Source organism: Notolepis coatsorum, assembly GCF_963971535.1.
Source record: "Notolepis coatsorum genome assembly, chromosome: 10".
Classification (NCBI taxonomy): Eukaryota; Metazoa; Chordata; class Actinopteri; order Aulopiformes; family Paralepididae; genus Notolepis; species Notolepis coatsorum.
Window position 1 is genome coordinate 111,310,476 of NC_140174.1, and position 23,470 is coordinate 111,333,945.

At 42.8% G+C, this 23,470-nt stretch overlaps 1 protein-coding gene across 1 annotated transcript in view; it reads left to right on the forward strand.

Annotated features, from left to right (window-relative positions):
- Positions 1 to 9,206: 9,206 nt before the first annotated feature.
- The window catches only part of mrps27 (mitochondrial ribosomal protein S27), a gene marked incomplete at its 5' end in the record, with an annotated part of 66,227 nt that continues 51,963 nt past the window's right edge, over positions 9,207 to 23,470 (forward strand). Inside the window, 5 exons of the mRNA XM_084323608.1 lie at positions 9,207 to 9,294; positions 10,074 to 10,151; positions 13,883 to 13,953; positions 15,603 to 15,661; positions 17,585 to 17,699. Of these exons, the coding sequence (XP_084179734.1) occupies positions 9,207 to 9,294; positions 10,074 to 10,151; positions 13,883 to 13,953; positions 15,603 to 15,661; positions 17,585 to 17,699 (411 nt within the window). The remainder of the gene's footprint in view (positions 9,295 to 10,073; positions 10,152 to 13,882; positions 13,954 to 15,602; positions 15,662 to 17,584; positions 17,700 to 23,470) is intronic.

Below are 23,470 nucleotides of genomic sequence, written 5' to 3' on the forward strand. Positions count from 1 at the left end.
GGACTGCACTTTTTTTCTAAGATTTAATGAAACTTTATTGTAATTTTTTAAATTTTTACATTTATTTTTAAATTTGGGTCGCACATAAATCAGTAGGGTCGGTCGGCAACCGGAACCAAACTATTTTTTATGTTAGGCCCTACTGAAAAACAACTACTTCTGAATTCTCGTCATCATTCAAACACAGACAACAACCTTTTCAGAACAACGGCAGAGTCTGAGAACATGTTTGATCTTTGATGACCTCAATCGATGAGGTAATAAGTAATTATACACTCAAAGAGGATGTAGATGTGTTGACTCTTTGTAGAGCCAGGTCACAAGGTGCTACTTAAAGGGCCATCTCACCTATAATACAGCTGGGCCCTCATTTATCAACGTGGCGTACGCACAGATATGTGCGTAACCCGTGCGTACGATCAGGGCCGCCTCAGGGGGTGTGCGAGCAGTGCGGTCGCACAGGGCCTCGCGGGAAGGGGGGACTCGCACAAAAAAAAAAAAAAAAAAAAAATCATTAATTTTTTTTTATTATATTTTTTTATTTTTTTTTTGTTTTTTTTGCGAGGCCCCCCTTCCCGTGAGGCCCGTTTTCATCACAGACCTAAAATCTAGTTTTGCTTATATGCTTATATATTTCACATTAGACACGTTTGTAGAATGTGTCTGACTTGTTCCTGGGTCTGCAGTCCTGCAGACATACTCACTATTGGAGCTCAGCCTCTGGGGTTCTGCAGCAGACATACTATTGGTTTCAACGAAGGGAGTGGTTTTACTTACATCATGTGTCGGCGTGAGTCAGCTGCGTTTGACTATTTCGCGCATGCAGCTTTTGACTATGCTTAGTTATGCCAGCCAAGACGAAGAAAGAGGTCGGTCATTATCAGTCGGTCGGTCACCAAGGAACGTTGACGAAAGGCCTCTCGCTAGCGGGACAAATGGCCGGAGCCTTGTCATGGTATAGCCATGATGATGTCGGCTAGTAGCTAGCTTAGCTAAAGGCTAACTAGCGTTAGCTAACCTATTCAGAGGAGCGAGGCGAGGCGAGTGGATGTCTTTTCAAAAGAAGGAGAAGAGAACTTGTGAGCAGATAAATCTGTTAGGCAGCAATACGCCGAAAGGTGTCCAGTCTGCCGGAAAGTACTCGAAGAAGAAGAAGAAGAAATTACACCATGGGCCAAGAAAGTCTCCTTCCAACTTTACCATTGGCGCCGCCGCGTTGATACTGCGTTATGGTGAGTCAACCTATGATTATATACCCGCCGTGGACCTGACCTATCTCTCTTTCTCTCTCTCTGGAGCCAAACTGGTCGACTAGCTAATACTACTAGTAGCTAACGGTGTGTGCCTGGTGAGAGCACCTGGCTGTATGTAGACAGTAGCCGCATAGCTTGTTAGCTGTTAGCTAACGCAGAAGCAAGCTATGCGGCTACTACATACAGCCAGGTGCCTGATTGAGCTAACTGTTAGCCAGTTAGCTGTTTAGCGTCAGCTGGGAACGTTCGTTTGATGCTATCAGTTAGCCTTGAGAATAGCAGGCCCTGGCACTCTGACTACGACATCATCTTTGACAGAAGATGTAGTCGGGCCTGCACCATGACAAGGCTCTGGCCATAGCTTTGTCCCGACAGCGAGAGGCCTTTCGTCAACGGAGACCTGTGTTGCGGCCTTTCGCCCTGCGTTCCTCGTGCAGGTAAGATTAATGAAAATGTCATGACATTACCCCACTCTTCCTTCCTTCCCCTCCCGAATGTTTTGTTAATAACGATGTTTTTTTCCAGGCAAAACATATGCTACTTCACAACATTTGGAGATACGACATGTGCTGTGTGTGAATGGTCGTTTGTGTAGCTTGGGTAGCGTTGGGCCGTTGGCCAAAGCTGTGTGTGGCCTGGTCACAGTACCTGGCTAGCCTATTTAGCTGATGTCGGCCATTGGCTCCTTGCTGCTTTGGTTTCTCTGGTATAGACCCTCTTCTTGTTGGATTTAAGTGTTGATCTTTGTCCTTTTGAATCTGTCATACATGCTCTAGTCTCTCTCTAACACACACACACATGACAAACACACATGTTCTCTCTCTCTCTCTCTCTCTTTCTAACACACACAGTCTGCCTATGGCGGCCTTTCTCGATGGCTAGGCTGTGCTCAAGGATCTTCAGTCACAGTGCTCAGGTATTCTGCCACTGTGTACTCTCTGTTTAGGGCCAAATAGCATTTCAATTTCTTTCCAATGTGTCTCTCTCTCTCTCTCTCTGTACACTGTATATTGACTGTAGAACGGGAGCTCTCTCTCGCTCTCTCTTTTGCTACATGTTGACTGTATCATGTCCCGCCTCGGGCAGCGCTATTATTTAAGAATATGTTGACTGTATAAAACATTTTATTTTTATTTTTTTTTACCTTTGGGGGGGGGGGGGGGGGGGGGGGGGGGCTCGCGTTAAATCTCGCACAGGGCCTCGCATTTCTCCCAGGCGGCCCTGCGTACGATCATTTCTAAGCAAAGTGTGGGATTAATTTGAACTTGTGCTTGACTTTGTGCGTATATTTAAGCACAGGTCGGACCATGCGTAGCTGGCGCCGGTGGTAGAATATTTTTACAACGCGGAAATAAGCACTGACTGCGCTCCGCGTAACTCAACTCGTTATTCTTTTGCGCATATATTGCAGAAATACGGGAACGTTTTGATTATATTTAAAAGGCTTTGCCATTGTTAAACGTAATAAGTGGAACCCCGAAGCTGTAAGCAGAATACAAGTCATATGAACACCCACGATATAGTGTTCTTCCCCCTTCCTATAAGAAAGAATAAAAAACGCATTGCAACGAGAACAGACTGAGGTTATAGTCGGGCAGGTCTGGGACCGATTTCGTGGCCGTCCGGGATTCTGTACGCATTCCCCCCCTTACACCTGATAGCTCAGCTGTTGGGGCGGGTACGTCGGGAGCACTGGACTTGGTCCTGGTCGCGCCGGGCCTCTTGGTGGCCCCGCCGTGGCCTGTTTAGTGGTCACTTCGGGCCCTCTCTCAGGTACGCGGAACTCTGTTCTGCCTCCTGTTCTGGGGCAGCCTCTAGGCTTGACTGCTGACAGTGTGAATCTGGTGGGGATGCGTCTTGACTATTCTGTGGTTAACGCTATCCGGTACGCGCGCGCTCCGTCCTCTACCGCGGCTTACGCTGGGGAGTGGCGTATGGTCGAGTGTGGGGGCAGAACATTGTTCAGCCACCCTCTCGTGGAACATTCCTGCTTGGCGCTCGGCGTCTCAAGCCTGTGGAACGTTCTCTGTCTCCGAGTGGGACCTCCAACTGGTCCTGGGCCGGTTGTCGGAGGCCCCGTTTGAGCCTCTTGAGCAGGCACCATTGGATCAGCTGTCTTGAAGACCGTGTTCTTTTTGGCCATCACCTCCGCTAAGCGCGTGGGTGAGCTGTGTGCTCTCTCGGTGCGGCCTGAGTGCCTGTCTATTCGGCCGATAGCGGTGCGACTCTGAGGCCTAATCCAGTCTTCGTGCCAAAGAATATCCGGAGCTCTTTTCGCTCCAGGGATATTGTGGTTCAGGCGTTCGTCCGCCTCCTCACGCTAGTGAGTTGGAGGCGGGCCTTCACCTGTCGTGTCCTGTCCGTGCACTGGGGGTTTACCTCAGGACTCAGGCTCTCAGGGCTTCCGTTCAACTGTTTGTTTGTTACGGTGGCCCTGGCGCGGGTGAGGCGCTGTCCAAGCAGCACCTGTCACATTGGTTGTGCAGGGGCGTTGCCTTTTGCTGCACGTTGGCTGGACAGGTCCCCCCTAGGGCTGCTGCCCTGTTAGGGGGGGCCTCGGTGGAGGACATCTGTGCTGCGGCCTTCTGGTCCTCCCCAGGTCCCTTCGTTAGGTTTTACCTCGTGGACGTGACTGGGGGTTCTGTCTCCCAGGCGGTTCTGAGGTCTGGGACCTCTCCTGCGTCCCACCATTTGGTGGGCTAGCAGGGGTGTGTGGGTGTGTGCCACGGGGTGCTGTGTCACACGTGGTCTCGCCTGTGCTGTGCGTTTTTCAGGGGTGTCTGGTTCCCCCTTTTTTCGCACTTTGGTGGAGTTGACTGCCTCCCCCCCCCTTCGTTAGGACGGGCGGGTGGACGGGACTCCCCTCCTCCCTGGTTGGGCCTTACAGGCCCTCAGGGGGTACACTTGTCGGGCCACGCGTCTGCTCTGCCCCATATCTCATAATGGCGAAGAGCGATTGGCCAGTATGATAATATAACGAAAGGTTATCCTATAACCTAGTTATATGAATACTGGCTGAGCGTCTCGCTCTTAGCGCCCTGAGGTCACTTGGTTGGGTTTTCAGTGTTGGAAATCTACTGAGGAAGGTAGAGTGTGACCCAGTGGAGGCTGCTGACCAAATTTTTAGGTGAAGCACAAATTATTATATTATATATTAAATTATATTTTTTAAACATCCCCAACGCTGCAACACCCCTATTCCTCCCAGGTGTCAGGCTCCTCATTCGCTTCCATTCATTTTGGGGACCATGTTTAAATATCATCCTTCTGAAGTATAAACAAACTATACTGCTGTGACGATTTCAATAAAACAGACCATTCTGAGTCAATGGTATGCAGTGGCGTTGCGCAATATGTCGGGGCCCCCCCGCAGGGCAGACCACTCCCCTAAATCAAACCAAGCAGACCATGTACAGTATACAGTGGATCGGCGGCCCGATCAAACCAAGCAGACCATGTACAGTATACAGTGGCTCGGCGGCCCGATCAAACCAAGCAGACCATGTACAGTATACAGTGGATCGGCGGCCCGATCAAACCAAGCAGACCATGTACAGTATACAGTGGCTCGGCGGCCCGATCAAACCAAGCAGACCATGTACAGTATACAGTGGCTCGGCGGCCCCTGATCAAACCAAGCAGACCATGTACAGTATACAGTGGCTCGGCGGCCCGATCAAACCAAGCAGACCATGTACAGTATACAGTGGCTCGGCGGCCCGATCAAACCAAGCAGAGCATACAGTATACAGTGGCTCGGCGGCAATACAATTCAATTCAATTCAATTCACGGCAGAATGTGTAGACAATAGACAGACAGTGAAAACAAAGTTCTCCTCCAAGTCCTGTGGGTATTGTCTCCTCAACGTTTCTGCAGCTGAGCGAATTGCAGTTCTGCTCAATGAATGAATCCGAGAGGAATCCGAATTTCCCCTCTAACTAGTGCTATATGCTTCATTGCGTCATTAATAAAGTTTTCAATCAATCAAACAATGCCGTTTGTTTAGACATTCACAAGACTTGCATAACGTTACAACTGCACGGCGGCAGTTTAAACAACAACATTATTATTGTCCCTTACCTTAGATGAGCCGCGCCTGCTGCATGCATCCCACAACGTCATCTTTTCCATTCATTCATTCCAGATAGGGCCATGGAGAGACATTGTTGTTATTGATATCATCTTCATCAATGCCATCAGCCCTGTTTAGACATTCACAAGACTTGCATAACGTTAAACATAACGTTAGCTAGCAAGCAAGCTAGTCGACAATATCTCTTTCCTCCATTGCAACGCTATCTACAGTACTAGAGAATTCAAAGTGCCCGCGAGGCGTCGGCGATGACGTTGTTGTTGTTGTTGTCACGTTTAGCTTTTATCGCAGGTGTATATATATATCATCAAACGATGCACAATAAGTTCATGAACAATAACAAAACACTCCACCCTGGGCCTGATAGCTGCGGTGGTAGCCCTTTAGCTACGTTAGCTCCAACAAGTTATCTTCTTAAACTGAGATAAAAATTATTTTGTAAACAAGCTCGCTGCAGAGCCGCAGTACGGCACAAGAGAAACCATTATCTGATTGGGCCACAAGGCTGTCAATCATGCTAGCTGCAGAGCCGCAGAGCAGCAAAAGAGAAACCATTAGCTGATTGGATCATTCAATCCACCATTCAATGGCAAGAGTTTAACTGCACAGACCGTGCTTAGATGACGTTAATAGCCTATTTTGATTGGCTATTATTTATTATTTATTTAACCCTGGTCAACCTGTGCAGATATTCTGCACGAATAATTACTGCAGTGCAGGCCTGCTCAGAGCGGTCAATTTTGGGCATTTTTGAAGAAAAAAAAATTCACTGGCATTTTTTTTACAGAGGAAAACATTTATAATAAAAAAGAAATAATAATAATAATTAAAAAAAAATATATATATATAGGTATATGTAAATTAATAATATTTATGAATTATGAGTGAATTTGTATTTCACGTGTTGTCATAGAGAAACCTCCACTGGTGTGACCATGTCCGGCGTCATATAGTGGGACGCGGGGGCGTGGCCTGGTCACGTGCATGTGAGTGCATTTGTTTGTTCGTGAGCACATTATGTGCTAGTGTATCCGGTCCAACGCTGAACCTGCCACTATTTCGACCATGTCTTGAGTGGGAGTCGAACCCCGGGCCAGCAACACAAACCGCTGCGCCAAGAAAGGAATTCCTCCCTAAGCGCTCAGTTTGGATGCCTCTGGGGAGTGAGTTTTACTTCCATGTACCGTAGTCACACTATCGCGGTACATATCCGTTACACTAGGAGATAAGAGATATCTCATAATGGCGAAAAGCGAGACGCTCAGCCAGTATTCATATAACTAGGTTATAGGATAACCTTTCGTTTTGGTGGTCAGTGAGTGACAAGGGAAAATGCAAATCAAATGCAAAAATGAGGTAGAGAGGTAGTGCAAATATTTTTGTAATAAATAGATAAAATATGGTGTAGTGTCAAAAGTGTCTGAGGTGAATGTTTAAAGTGAGTGTGTGCAATGAATGTAGAATGGATGAGTGTGTGTATATTCGGTGATGGCAGAACAACTTTTGACCTTCCTAGAAACAGGATGCTCGCATGTCTCCTTCACCATGCAATAGGGTCCAGCTGCAGACTCGGAGCCTCGGTCCAGATTGGGCACTTCCGCCCAGCCACAAGATTATTACTCCTGTGACAGGGCAATGCGCTGATTGGCGGAAAGTACGGAAGTATCTCGAATTACGTCTGACGTTTATGATAAATTCAGCAGCATGGGGAGGGCCGGGGGGAGGGGAGGTACAGGTAGTAGAAGACATAGAGGTACAGGTCACATAATTATAGTACAGTGGAGAAGTAAAAATAGAATAAAAAGGCAGTGTAAACAATATACAATATTATTAACTCTAATAATAACACGCCTCGCGGGCTCATTATAATACGAGAGCCGTGGGTCTGCATTGTATAGAGCGGATCCCCCGGCCGTATTCAAGCGCTGGAGCGCTTTGCGATGGATCAAAATTAGATAGGAATCAAATGTATTGTCATCATACAGCACCTATAGCTATATAATGGAATAGACTGTATTAATATACTGTAATAATAGTAGTTGGCTAGTTGCGCGCTTCTGGCCACCTCGCGCAGTGCGCGCATACACACATACTGTATACAGTATGTGCAAAATTAGTTGTCAAGAGCCAATCGCACAGGTTGCCTCATCTCATCTGGCTCTGCAAATAGATCTAGAGTCTGAATATCATATATAGCCTGCTGATGATCTCTCTCGAGTCAAATCCATTCTGAGAACGGAATGCAGTGCCCGCAACTGTTGTTTATACTCTGCTCCTGTGTTGTAACCCAACCCCCTCCAATGTACAGTAAATGACCAAGTATGGTTGTCAATATTCCAATGTACAGTTTTGCTTGTACTGTACAGTTGTACAGTGTCCCCCACCCACCCACCCGACCCCCCCCCCCCCCCCCCCCCCCCCAACCACCTCCAATGTACAGTCCCCCCCCCCCACCCCAACCTCCTCCAATGTACAGTTTCTACGTCAAATGTATATACTCTCTTTTCTGGACTCTTTTTGTATCACAAACAGTACTGTATTTGCAAATCTGGTATGTCATAAATGTATAGATGTAGCAGTACTGTCTATCTGTATGTCGTGTATGTCATATGTTATGATGAATTGAAAATGGGGGACCCTGATGTAAACAAGACGAAAGTCTTTCTCTGGTCTGCATCCCCTTAACAATTGTGTGTATTATTGAGCTGTACTGTATTGTACCCATTCTGCAATCTGTTAATACAATTTTCAATCAATCAATCAATCAATCAATCAATCAATCAATCAATCAATCAAGACCTGCCTAAAGCTGTAAAGGAATGTGAATCACTACCCACCTTCAAAAACACTCTCAAAAAACACCTATGTGAGACTGCAATTCGAAACTGGCCCCTACAAATGTCCTAACCTAGTTGTACAGTACTGTCTATCTGTATGTCATGTATGTCATATATGTTATGATGAATTGAAAATGGGGGACCCTGATGTAAACAAGACGAAAGTCTTTCTCTGGTCTGCATCCCCTTAACAATTGTATGTATTGAGCTGTACTGTACTGTACCCATTCTGCAATCTGTTAATAAACTTTTCAATCAATCAATCAATCAAACCCGCGTTGCGGGCACTGCATTCCGTTCTCAGAATGCAGAGTTATTATTAGAGTTAATAATATTGTATATTGTTTACACTGCCTTTTTATTCTATTTTTACTTCTCCACTGTACTATAATTATGTGACCTGTACCTCTATGTCTTCTACTACCTGTACCTCCCCTCCCCCCGGCCCTCCCCATGCTGCTGAATTTATCATAAACGTCAGACGTAATTCGAGATACTTCCGTACTTTACGCCAATCAGCGCATTGCCCTGTCACAGGAGTAATAATCTTGTGGCTGGGCGGAAGTGCCCAATCTGGACCGAGGCTCCGAGTCTGCAGCTCGACCCTACTCTCACCATGACACCTCCTGCTCGCCTTAACAACGCCCTCTGCTGACGGGATACAGAACTCCCTGCAATTAGAAAATTGTGTCACACACATAAACAAAGAGTTAGTTATCTGAGGTCAGTATTATATTCAAATAGGGAAGGCAAATTTACATTTACATACATAACATTCATTTCGACACTTTAGTAGATGATGCGCGAATCACATGGACCGTACCAGTATAAACAAACAATGGGTTTAATGTTTGCTGAGTTTACTAGTTTATGTGTACAAGAGATTAACAATACATAGGCATTTCTGCACGAATATTCACGAACTGCACGAACCTTTAAGAGGTTTAGCACTGTCAAAATAAGATTCTGAATGATAGATAGAAAAATATCCAGTCTAAATTAACCCACCGCTCCTGTCGGACATGGTATCGTCCAAGATGGCAGCCTCCGTATTGCAGCGCTGCTTGACTGCAGCTGTCAAAGTTAAACGTATTAATCCGACCTTTACAGGTAAATTATCTTATTTATCCAGACAAAAATACATCATATGAACAGTTTGTTTTGATTGATCTGTCGTTCCGGTCGCAATTCCTTTGCTATTGGTCGTCCTAACTAACCAGCCACCGGCTAGCAAACAGTGAACATATTCCACTTCACTTTAGATTCGATTCGATTCTAATGTATTGTCATCATGCAGCACAAGTACAGTAAAACGGAAAGCGGGTTGACATCCAACCGGAGGGCAAATGTAACAGTAAAGTGCAATAGTACAGGTGATTAAACTGCATATAAAATATATAGATTGGTACTAGTACTACTGACTGAGTAATAGTAAGGCTATGTACAGAGTTGTAGTATTATATGTACAGTGATACAGCCTAGGTATAAAGACACTATGGTAGTAAGCCATACTGGCCAGCAGCGTATCTAGTAAGAGTAGGGATAATGTCTTGGTTGTTAGGTTAGCTAAACCATAACCTTTTGGGAACCTAGAGAGAGACCGTGGTTCTATGTCATGATATATATCTGTATGTTGCGTATGTCATTATGAATTGAAAATGGGGGACCCTGATGTAAACAAGACAAAAGTATTTCTCTGGTCTGCATCCCCTTAACAATTGTGTGTATTGAACCGTACTGTATTATACCCATTCTACAATCTGTTAATAAAGTTTTCAATCAATCAATCTATTGTCCATCAGAAGTATGTAATTTAGCCAGCCCGTTGATTCCTATGAGCCAGACGGTAACTTGATCAGAGAAGTGATTGTCATTGTTCATCATTGCAGCCAGAAGATGCTTGCTGTCGGCAGCATACACAGACGCCACACTCTGGGAGGCACAAGAGAAGGATCCGCAGAACTTGGGTAAGACGTGGTCGATTTCACAATGATTTCATAATGATTTCATACTGTTTTGGTCTTTTTGTTTGTTTGCTTCTAGGTAAATATGTTTGTGTGTCATTTTTCTTCTCCACACTGATACAGATTAGATTAGATTCAAATGTATTGTCATCATGCAGCACAAGTACAGTACAACACAAATAAGTTTGGCTTCTAACCAGAGTGAAAATGGAACAGTAAAGTAAACAGGTTAACTTACACCCCAGCAGAGCAGAAATTAAACTTCTTCCTCAGCATGAGCATACAGTACACGCCGCTGTCGGTACATGTCATCATCATCACTCATTTGATCAGTAATAATGTGACTCAAATATTTACTACTACAGCAGGCGGCCAGCACCTGCCCAGACAGATAGAAAGAACGAAAATAAATATCCTCATCACTTTTAGTCCTGAAAATCAGAATGACACTCTTCTTAGCATTTTATTTCACATCATAACTTACTCCATAATCAGAACAGATATTGGAAACCACTACTACTTGGCGACAGTATAGATATAGTAAAGGACTATGTGCAGGTAAGTACAGACAGAGGATAGCTATAATATGCGGTGAGAATAAATATATATATATGGTATATACAGCATTATTGTACATGCTATCATACAGAGCTATGGGTTATATGCAGGTGTACAAGCTAGTATATAGAGGGTTTATATGCAGGTATATTCAGACAAATATGGGTGTATATATATATATATATATATATGTGGTAAATATAAAGATATAAATGTACATGCTATCATACAGAGTATATGGGTAGACAGTGAAAGCAGTAGGTAGGTATACATTGAGTATAGGCAACAGAGTTCAGAGAGATGACAGCTGAGGGAAAGAAGCTGTTCCTGAGTCTACTTGACCTGGAAAGGAGGTTCCTGTAGCGCCTCCCGGAGGGGAGGAGGGCAAACAGTCCATGGTTGGGATGAGAGGTGTCCTTCGAAGACGCTATAAGACAATAATAATAATAATAATAATAATAATAATAATAATAATAATAATAATAATAATAATAATAATAATAATAATAATAATAATAAAAACATTATTGACATTAGGTGAACTGAACACGCATCACTGGCTCTGGATTTTGGAAAAATTTGCCAAAATGTGTCAAATCAAATCAAATCAAATGTATTTGTATAGAGATCACATGGAATAGCCCCTGTGGGCTGGACAAGTCTTCTTGTACAAGTCAAGAAGAAACATCACAAAAGATCAAAAACAGGGCGGTCAGGTGGCGTAACGGAGATTGCGTTCGTCACCAAACCCCGGAGCGGCTAGATTCGCCTGTTCGAATCCAGCTCACAGCTCCGGGGTTGTCACCAGCTTGGCTGGCCGTTCACACTAATACAATTGGCAGTATTAGAGGGTGGGAGAAGCTGGCGGGGTGGGTCCGGGTCGTTGTAAACAGCGACTCCTACAGTTCGGTCGGGGCGCCTGCTAAGCGCGGATAGGACTTGAGTGGGATAGTGTGATCCTTCCACACGCTACGCCCTCTCAGTGAGAATCCGCGCTGCCAGGTGAAAAGAAGCGGTTGATTGGCTGGACGTGTGTCGGAGGAAGCACGTGGTAGCCTCCACTCTCCCAGACCGACTGTGGGGGGTAAGTGCGCAGCGACCAGGAAGGGGATTGGGAATTGGCATAACGACTAACATTGGGATGGGAGAAAATCGGAGGAAAATGGAGGGGGAAAAAGATAATAAAAATAAAAAGATCAAAAACAAAAAACCTTTCCCCAATGAAGATAAGGAACGACTCACTAAAAACCTAGTAATAGGGACACAGGCGGCATGGAGGAGAGAAACCTCAGATGGGCTGTTCAAAGGGGGATCCCCCAACTGGATGTCGGTGATAATATAGTGTTGCTGTGGATGATAGATGGATGGAGAATAGAACAGGCAAATAATTGGTATGAATGTATTCATATAATGATTAATGAAATACATGTGTGTGTATATATATATATATATATATATATATATATATATATATATATTAAGGCTGTCAAAGTTAACGCGGTATTAACGCTTAACGCCCGATTCTATTAACGCCACTATTTCTTTTAAACTCACGATTCACTTTTTAGATTTTTTTCTTTTTTACTTTTTTTTTCTTTTTTTTTTTTTTTTAACTAGACTTCACTCAGGTGTATTATTGATACTCTCATTGATACTATGTTTGTTTCTGACTCAAAGTGTGTGTGTGTGTGTGTGTGATATATAGAGAAAGAGAGAGAGGGTGGGGTGGGGGTGTGAGTCATCAGCCCTTGTGTGGGTGAATGTAACAAGTTCCTAACGTTTTCTTTTCCCTATTATTTCATGCACACTTTATTCATTGTTTTTAATTATTATTTTATGCATCACTCTGTTTTGAATTTGATGCAAATTTGCAATGCATGAGGGTCATCCTTTTGTGTTAAATGGCTGCATAAAGCAAGCATTTGTTGACTCATGTTGATAAGAGTATTAAAACTTGGAACTTGAAAAAGATCTGTTTAAGGTAGATACAATATTTTTTTTAAATGCGATTAATCACGAGTTAAGTCTATGGACAATCATGCGATTAATCAGATTAAATATTTTAATCAATTGACAGCATATATATATATATATATATATATATATATATATATATATACACACAAGGTAACAATAGTATCTAAGGTACATAAGAATTTTTTTTTAATTAAAATAAATTGAGCTAAGGACCATTTTTTTAAATAATAATATAAAATACAAGACAATATGGGTGTTACAAAGCACAGCAGGAGTGCCCAATGACAGTTTAAGCTGCATTTTATGTATACAGTATGCATTGCTCCAATGTGGAAATAACAATCTAAATCTTTATCATTAACATTAAAATTTCACTCGAATGTGCTTCATTTCAGCCTATTCACATTCAAGTGGCATTTCTTAACAGCTATATTAATATGAATGCTATATCAACTGGCAGTGTCCTGCATCAGTCAGTGCTGTGTCAGTGCTCCTAATCACCACAAGGTGGCAGTGTCTCAACAAGCACATACATACAGCCATAAAGGATTTGCCAGCTGGGGCACAGCTCCAGATTTAAAAAGCACAGCTAGTTTATTTTAATCTATATCTCAACTGACAGAAGTATGTAAATCGGTATCAAAATACTAAAACAATCATATACCGTATGTTATATTGTGTAATATAAACTGTTGTCCTGTTCTCTACTGTAATCTGTTGTTATTAGGGGTGTAACGGTACACAAAAACCACGGTACGGTACGTACCTCAGTTTTGAAGTCAAGGTTCGGTACGGGTTTTCGGTACAGTGGGGGAAAGTTTGGCTTTCCATGTTCCACTCAGGGGTGATGTAGTGTGCAGTAACTAATTCTACTTGTAGGGCTGTCAACGAATATTCTATATTGAAATTAATAATCGACTTGTAATTTGTTTTTGTAATTAGTTTTTTAAATAATAATAATATTAGATTAGACCGTTGTATTCGTTCGGTACACTACACAGCCGTTCGGTACGGTACGATACACACTGAAACGGTTCGGTTCGGTACGGATACGTGTACCTTTACACCCCTAGTTGTTATATTTTCTAATCTGTCGTGCTGCTCTAATCTGTCGTGCTGCTCTCTAATCTGCCGTGCTGCTCTCTAATCTGCCGTGCTGCTCTTTAATCTGTTGTCCTGTCCCCTATTCTACCCTACAGCTCTGTTAGCTAACTCCATGGACAAGACATATGACCGCAAATTCCCGGTCAGCTCGCTCACTGTGTCACGGGTAAGATATTGAACAGTGTGGCAACAGCACTCAAGAAACCATGTACATGTTTTTTTTTTTTTATCCACTTTTTCTCCCATTTTCTATATTTTCTCCCATCCCAATTTCGTATCATCCAATTCAACCCTCCCCTGTCACGAACGCTGTTTCTTGCCTCCCACAAGCCGGCTGCAATGTGGACTAAGGTCGCTTTCACATATAGTTTTGGTGGACTCTGTGCGGTTCTGGGGGTGAAGTTGCAACATTGTTGCATTCTTCATTTGGTTCGCCTGCTTTCACACAGATATCTGTGAGGCGGACCGAGACCTTCTGAACAATGTCACACGGTCGAAAAGGGCGCTTGTCTATTGGACAGTGGAAATGTGTGTGTGGCTGCGATCCCGTGTGTGCGCGCGCGCGCGCGTGTGTGTGTCTGTGTGTACTGCGGAGCCCTCCAGATCAGCGGAGCCGAGTTTTGACATGGCATTGATCCATTGTTCTATTGAAGCACATTACCACCATCCTCTCGCTAAACAACTTGTAGACCACGGTGTTTTTATGAGTGCCCACAAGTAGCTGTTTTAATAATATAATAAGCCGCGCGCCTCGGTAATAATAATAAGCCGCGTTTTTTCTTCCTTCTTCCCAAGATGCACAGACATATATAGATAGATAGATAGAGAGATTAGATGCAGTGTGCTTGTTTTGCAGTGAGTGCTGCGAGCAGTGGTAATAATAATCACTTCCTATATTTGGTTCGCGTTTGGTTCGAAGAAGCCGAACCGAGACCTACGTTTTCAGGCGGACTAGAGTTCGCCTGCTTGGTCCGCGGACCGAGTTCGACGCGCATTCACACAGACCCGAAAAACCGGACTATCGAATTTTGGTCCGAAAGTCCGGACCAAACAGCCCCTGTGTGAAAGCGACCTAAGTCATACATAGCACAAGTCCCCTCCGGTACTTGAGGTAACAGCAGTCGCATCTTTTCACCTGCGCAGCTCGATCTCTCAGTGGCGAGGAGTAACGCGTGGGAGGCTCACGCTGCCCCCGACACTTCCTGATTCTACTGCGCAGGCGCACCAACCGACCTGTAGGAGTCGCTGTCCACAACGCCCGATCCCCACCCATCAGTTTCCCACCCCCTAATACGGCCAATGTGTATTAGTACGGACGACCAGCTAAACTGAAAGCAAATGTGGAGCGCTGGGCTCGAACAGGCAAGCCCAGCGTCTCCAGATTTCGTGGCGAGCGCCTTGCCCACTACGCCACGTAGCCGCCCATGAAACCATGTACATGTTAACCCTTTCACTACCACACTACAGACGGTTAACCTTTCACTACCACACTACAGAAGGTTAACCTTTCACTACCACACTACAGAAGGTTAACCTTTCACTACCACACTACAGAAGGTTAACCTTTCACTACCACACTACAGAAGGTTAACCCTTTCACTACCACACTACAGAAGGTTAACCCTTTCACTACCACACTACAGAAGGTTAACCTTTCACTACCACACTACAGATGGTTGTGAAAGGGTTAACCCTTTGTCACGTGGCAGTGAAAGGGTTAACCTTCTGTATTGTTGCCGTGAAAGGGTTAGCCCTTTGTCAGTGCCCAAAACGTAATAACCATGTTTGTGTTTTATTTTTATTGATTTTTTCCAGTTTGTCGACAACATATCATCAAGAGAGGAGATTGATCAAGCAGAGTACTACCTTTACAAGTAAGTACTACCTTTACAAGTAGCAAGTAGGCACTACCTTTACAAGTAACAAGTAAGTACTACATTTACAAGTAGGTACTACCTCTATAAGTAACAAGTAAGTAGTATCTTTACAAGTAAGTACTACCTTTACAAGTACATACTGCTGTACCTTTACAAGTCAATACTACCTTTACAAGTTGGTCCAACCTTACTTTGTGTTTATAATCTCACATGTGTCATCTAAACCTCTGTAATCACATGACAATTTAACTTGAATTACAAGCTCTACCATAGAAACTTCACAAATTCACATTTGATTTCAGCGCAAGCTGTGAGACTGGCCCCTGTGTAATTACTGGAAGATCAGTGATACTTAGATAATGAAACGTCTAAAGGTGTATCAGCTGCCTCTTCTGTAGAAGCTCAGTGAGCTCATTCTTGTGTGATGACGTCACTTTGTTTTCTCAGAGGCGTGTGGTTTGATTGGTAGGTCACATGCTGCCGGCTTTGTTTCTGTTGTGTTACTGCCCCTTCCTGTTCACCACACACACACACACACACACACACACACACACACACACACACACACACACACACACACACACACACACACACACACACACACACACACACACACACACACACACACACACACGCACATACATACACACACATAAATACACATTCACACGCAGATACATACACACACATGCACATGCACACACACATGCACATACATGCATACACATACACACATACATACACACATACACACACATCATGCATACACACACACACACACACACACACACACACACACACACACACACACACACACACACACACACACACACACGTACATACATACATACACACACACGCACATGCATACGTATGATGTATATCATGCCAGTTAGGGTACCTTCTATATACTGCAGCTTGTGTATACTGTTTACTTTTACTCTTACTCATAGTATATATTCAGATTAAAATTCTATATTTATGTCTTTCTACTATTACCCTGCCCATACCTGTACCCCCCCTCTCCCTCCCCCATGTTGCTACAGTATGATGCCTCAATTTTCCCAAGGGATCAATAAAGGAATATCTTATCTTATCTTATCTTAGTATTTAATTTCCTTTTTTCATGGAACATTTTCTTCCCAGAATCAGTTGAAGGTTTTTTCATAAATACGCACAAAAGGTATCATGGTAGTATGGTGGTAATTTCAGTATTACCATGGTCCTGGCTATTGTATAAATAATTCACCATGGTCCTACCATGGTAAAAGCTATGTATCACATAACACAAAGTGAATGTTTTAGCCTGGTTCCAGTGTGCATGCATAGGGCAAATAAAACGCAAGTAAACTTGAATGTACAGGACCATAAATATTTTGACATCATTGTGGCTCTGTACACCACCACAATCGACTTGAAATGAAACAATCAAGATATAAGTATGTATTTTATACCCAGTTTAATCACCTACACCTATTGTATATTACTGATGCACTTTACTGTTACATTTGCACTCTGGTCGGATGCCAAACTTCTTTTCATTGTACTGTACTTGTGCTGTATAATGACATTACATTTGAATCTAATCGAATCTAGTCTAGCCTAATTTAGTCTAATATGATGTAATCTAGTCTAATCAAATCTAATATAGTATAATCTAATATAATCTAGTCTTAATTGAATATAGTCTAATTTAGTCGAATCTAACCTAGTCTAATCTAGTATAATCTAATCTAGTCTAGTCTAATATAATATAATTGAGTCTTAATTGAATATAGTCTAATCTAGTATAATCTAATCTAGTCTAATCTAATCAAATCTAATATTGTCTAGTGTCAAATCTAATCTTGTCCAATCTAACCTAGTCTAATCCAATCTAATCTTGTCTAATCTGATCTGATCTAATTTCTTCTTGTGTAGGTTTCGCCACAGTCCAAATTGCTGGTACCTCAGAGACTGGACCGTCCACAGCTGGATCAGACAGTGTCTGAAGTACGACGCCAGGGACAAAGCACTGCACACTCTGAAGAACAAGGTACAAAGCACTGCACACTCTGTAGAACAAGGTACAAAGCACTGCACACTCTGTAGAACAAGGTACAAAGGACTGCACACTCTGAGGAACAAGGTACAAAGCACTGCACACTCTGTAGAACAAGGTACAAAGCACTGCACACTCTGAAGAACAAGGTACAAAGCACTGCACACTCTGAGGAACAAGGTACAAAGCACTGCACACTCTGTAGAACAAGGTACAAAGCACTGCACACTCTGAAGAACAAGGTACAAAGCACTGCACACTCTGTAGAACAAGGTACAAAGCACTGCACACTCTGTAGAACAAGGTACAAAGCACTGCACACTCTGAAGAACAAGGTACAAAGCACTGCACACTTTGAAGAACAAGGTACAAAGCACTGCACACTCTGTAGAACAAGGTACAAAGCACTGCACACTCTGAAGAACAAGGTACAAAGCACTGCACACTCTGTAGAACAAGGTACAAAGCACTGCACACTCTGAGGAACAAGGTACAGCGCACTGCACACTCTGAAGAACAAGGTACAAAGCACTGCACACTCTGAAGAACAAGGTACAAAGGACTGCACACTCTGTAGAACAAGGTACAAAGCACTGCACACTCTGAAGAACAAGGTACAAAGGACTGCACACTGAGGAACAAGGTACAAAGCACTGCACACTCTGAAGAACAAGGTACAAAGCACTGCACACTCTGAAGAACAAGGTACAAAGCACTGCACACTCTGAAGAACAAGGTACAAAGCACTGCACACTCTGAGGAACAAGGTACAAAGCACTGCACACTCTGTAGAACAAGGTACAAAGCACTGCAGACTCTGAAGAACAAGGTACAAATCACTGCACACTGAGGAACAAGGTACAAAGCACTGCACACTCTGAAGAACAAGGTACAAAGCACTGCACACTCTGAAGAACAAAGTACAAAGCACTGCACACTCTGAAGAACAAGGTACAAAGCACTGCACACTCTGTAGAACAAGGTACAAAGCACTGCACACTCTGAAGAACAAGGTACAAAGCACTGCCTGCACACTCTGTAGAACAAGGTACAAAGCACTGCACACTGAGGAACAAGGTACAGCGCACTGCACACTCTGAAGAACAAGGTACAAAGCACTGCACACTCTGAAGAACAAGGTACAAAGGACTGCACACTCTGTAGAACAAGGTACAAAGCACTGCACACTCTGAAGAACAAGGTACAAAGGACTGCACACTGAGGAACAAGGTACAAAGCACTGCACACTCTGTAGAACAAGGTACAAAGCACTGCACACTCTGAAGAACAAGGTACAAAGCACTGCACACTCTGAAGAACAAGGTACAAAGCACTGCACACTCTGAAGAACAAGGTACAAAGCACTGCACACTCTGAGGAACAAGGTACAAAGCACTGCAGACTCTGAAGAACAAGGTACAAATCACTGCACACTGAGGAACAAGGTACAAAGCACTGCACACTCTGAAGAACAAGGTACAAAGCACTGCACACTCTGAAGAACAAGGTACAAAGCACTGCACACTCTGAAGAACAAGGTACAGAGCACTGCACACTCTGAGGAACAAGGTACAAAGCACTGCACACTGAGGAACAAGGTACAAAGCACTGCACACTGAGGAACAAGGTACAAAGCACTGCACACTCTGAAGAACAAGGTACAAAGCACTGCACACTCTGAGGAACAAGGTACAAAGCACTGCACACACTGAGGAACAAGGTACAAAGCACTGCACACTGAGGAACAAGGTACAAAGCACTGCACACTCTGTAGAACAAGGTACAAAGCACTGCACACTCTGAAGAACAAGGTACAAAGCACTGCACACTCTGAGGAACAAGGTACAAAGCACTGCACACTGAGGAACAAGGTACAAAGCACTGCACACTGAGGAACAAGGTACAAAGCACTGCACACTCTGTAGAACAAGGTACAAAGCACTGCACACTCTGAAGAACAAGGTACAAAGCACTGCACACTCTGAAGAACAAGGTACAAAGCACTGCACACTCTGAGGAACAAGGTACAAAGCACTGCACACTCTGTAGAACAAGGTACAAAGCACTGCACACTCTGAAGAACAAGGTACAAAGCACTGCACACTCTGAAGAACAAGGTACAAAGCACTGCACACTCTGTAGAACAAGGTACAAAGCACTGCACACTGAGGAACAAGGTACAAAGCACTGCACACTCTGTAGAACAAGGTACAAAGCACTGCACACTCTGAGGAACAAGGTACAAAGCACTGCACACTCTGAAGAACAAGGTACAAAGCACTGCACACTCTGAAGAACAAGGTACAAAGCACTGCACACTCTGAAGAACAAGGTACAAAGCACTGCACACTCTGTAGAACAAGGTACAAAGCACTGCACACTCTGAAGAACAAGGTACAAAGCACTGCACACTCTGTAGAACAAGGTACAAAGCACTGCACACTCTGAGGAACAAAGTACAAAGTACTGCACTGCACTCTCTGAAGAACAAGGTACAATTGAGTATATATTACAAATGTTATATTCAGAGCTTAAAAAATGTATTATGTTGTTTACACTGTTTATTTTTCTCATGTTGTTTTTTTATTATATTGTTTATACTGTTTATCTTTCTCCCCAAGGAGATCAATAAAGGAATATATTGTCTTATCTTAGAATACTACGGATGCACAAATGTGACAATTCTGGACGACCCTTGTAAAAAAGGTATCATATTTTTAAAACAGTATATCATGATATTTCTAAAACAGTATCCTGATATTTCTATTTCTAAAATTGGGTGCATTTACATCTGTAAAATGTTTTATTAATTACACTGTCCCCCTTGAACAAATAAAGTAAACCTAACCTAAACCTATAACGGTATCCTGATATTTCTAAAACGGTATCCTGATATTTTAAAAACAGTGTCATGATATTTCTAAAACAGTATACTCATATTTTTAAAACAGTATCCTGATATTTCAAAAAAAATATGATATTTCTAAAACAGTATCATGATATTTCTAAAACAGTATCCTGGTATTTCCATAATTTCTTGCTCCCTACGATGATGGTAAATACTAGGGATGTTCGATATTGGCTTTTTTACCGATATCCGATATACCCCAACTCCAATAATCCGATACCGATATCAACCGATACCGATATATGCGGGGTCCCCCCCCCCCCCCCCCCAAAAACTGAATAATTTCAGGTAATTAACATTACATATCTCTTGTTGTGGAATTAACACAATATTATGCATACTTTTGACAATAAATAAAATAAGAATTTGTTCTTACTTGCTTGCCTGGGTAAATAAAGGTTAAATAAATGTAAAAAAAATTATAATTACATTTTAATACCAATATCGGCCGATAATATCGGACATCCCTAGTAAATACTATAATATTACCCATAGGTATCATTGGTTTATACTAGGGCTGTCCCCGACTAAGGATTTGGATGGTCGACTATGAGTGGCCAAAATTTGCTGTTAGTGGACTATCGGTCGACAAAAAAATATATATATATATATTTTTTTTATTTATTTTTTTATTTTTTTATCATTCCATTTGGGCTGTGGGGGGTGCTTAATGTCTGAAGGAGTCGACTGAAGGCTTCTTGTCCTCTGCAAAAGCATGCAATTGGTTCACTGATGGATACATCTTGATATTTGTCTAGTCTAGTGTGTTCATTAGACGGGTGAAATCCTCTTTCAGTGCCTCTGTGCCTGTTTTCGTAGGCAGTTAGCCTCTGGTATGCGTGCCATTAGCGTTAGCCACGCTTCTAGGCCTCTTTTCTTTTGGAAAGAATGATAAAAAAATTTAAATAAAAAATTATACTTTTCTTTTTTTTATATATTTTATATATTTTATATAAGAGGTTGGCCAGTCGACTACGGCTCCTTTCGACCGATTAGTCGACTAATAGGGGTCAGCCCTAGTGTATACCATGGTATTATTTAACCTCTTAAGCCCTAACCCTATTTTCAGAAGATTCACCTAAAAGTACATACCCAAGTAAATGGAAGATTGCTCCACTTCTATGGCCCATTTGCATGTTCTTGGTATCTAGGGACATCTATGGACCTCAGGGAATGTATTCCCAGTGTCAGAAATATTGGGTCTGTTACTATGCTTGAGTAAATTGTAATGAACCAAAGGAGAATATCATTATTTTTGACGGTGAATAACACCATGCTAACATTGACCAGACGAGACCCAGGAACACCACTTGGCCAAAAGCTCCCTGCATCAGTAACCAATCAGATGTTTTGGCTGCCAAGAGGTGATCCTGGAGTCTCATCTGAAAACGAACTGTTTTTCCCTGAAAATAATAAATGTTTCTTAATTCAGCTTAACACTTTGAGTGCCAGCCATGAGAAATCTCGTTAGTTCATGCCATGCGTTGAGGACGAGAAATCTCGTTTTTTAATCGTTATTTATTTTATTAGCGATTTCCATTCATTTTTCATCAATCTAGCCCAGGGCTGTACAGTGCAAGATATATATCGCACGTGCTACAGCAACATCGGTCTGTGCGATGAATGGATTTACTTCAGTAGCACTGGTGCAATAGGCATTCGGTTCATATCGATACTCTTATTTTGAAAATCCTGTGGCGGGTCTCATTTCCGCCTAAGCGCAGCTCCAGCTATAATAACTATGGCTCCGGCAGCTAGCAACGCTCACTTCATATCCATACTATTTTGAAAATCCCGTGGTGTCGTGACTCATATCCGCTCGGCTCCACAGCACACAGCAGTACTCGTCTCAGTAGTAGCAGTAGCGTCTGGAACACGCACATTGCAACATAGCAAGGCTAGTGTGCCTATTTCGCGACCCAAAACAAATCCCTGCTTTTTTATTCCGCAACGGGTCAAATGCATATAACATGCTTTGCAATCCTCGCCATTCCTTTATGACCACGTCGTGTTTAAGACCGGAATTAACGTTACGTTAGCATAAGCTAACAACAAGCTAAAACCCTGTTCAGAGCGACGGAGAACAGCAGAGTGGGGACTGGGAAGAAGGGGGGGGGGGGCATTCTCCCTACTGTGTGTGTGCATTTGAAAAGATATGATGAAGTCAGACAAGTATATTATATTGATAGTAAATGTCCTGAGGGTGGACAGATAATGTTGATATTTAAACGTAAAAAATACAATACATAAAACAAATGCAGGAACGGTTTGGGAGAGGAAGGGGTTTTAGGTTGCGTGTTCCAAATTATTTTTACTTAAAGTTTAAAGCTCAATATATCAAAACGTGGCACTTTATAGTGAACAGGAGGTCTATTAAAAACAATAAATAGTTTTTCATTTAAATGTCTGGAAGAGCTAAATTTGATAAACGACGGGCGTATTAGACACATAGCCATAATATAGAATATAGAAATAGCTCCACGAAAATGATGAAATATCGGAAAATCAGTCTCAACCGGCTGGCATTCAAACGATAAATCGTGCGCCCCCTGCTGGCACTCAGTGTTAACGCTGCTGGTGCCTCTGGGCGTCTATGGAAAACATTTGTTGTGCATGAGCTTGAAAAGTGATGCAGAACTTACTTACTATTTGTGCCTGGCAGGTAAACTCACTCTAAACTCAGCTTTAAGGTAACCACGGTGGCAAACCTTTACCACGGTAGTATGGTACATGGTAATTATTTATCTCTTTCACTGTATGCCTTGTATGCCGTGACAAATAAAACTCTTGACTTGACTTGAATTATTTATACAGTGGCCAGTACCATGGTAAAACTGAAAGTACCTTTACCTGAACG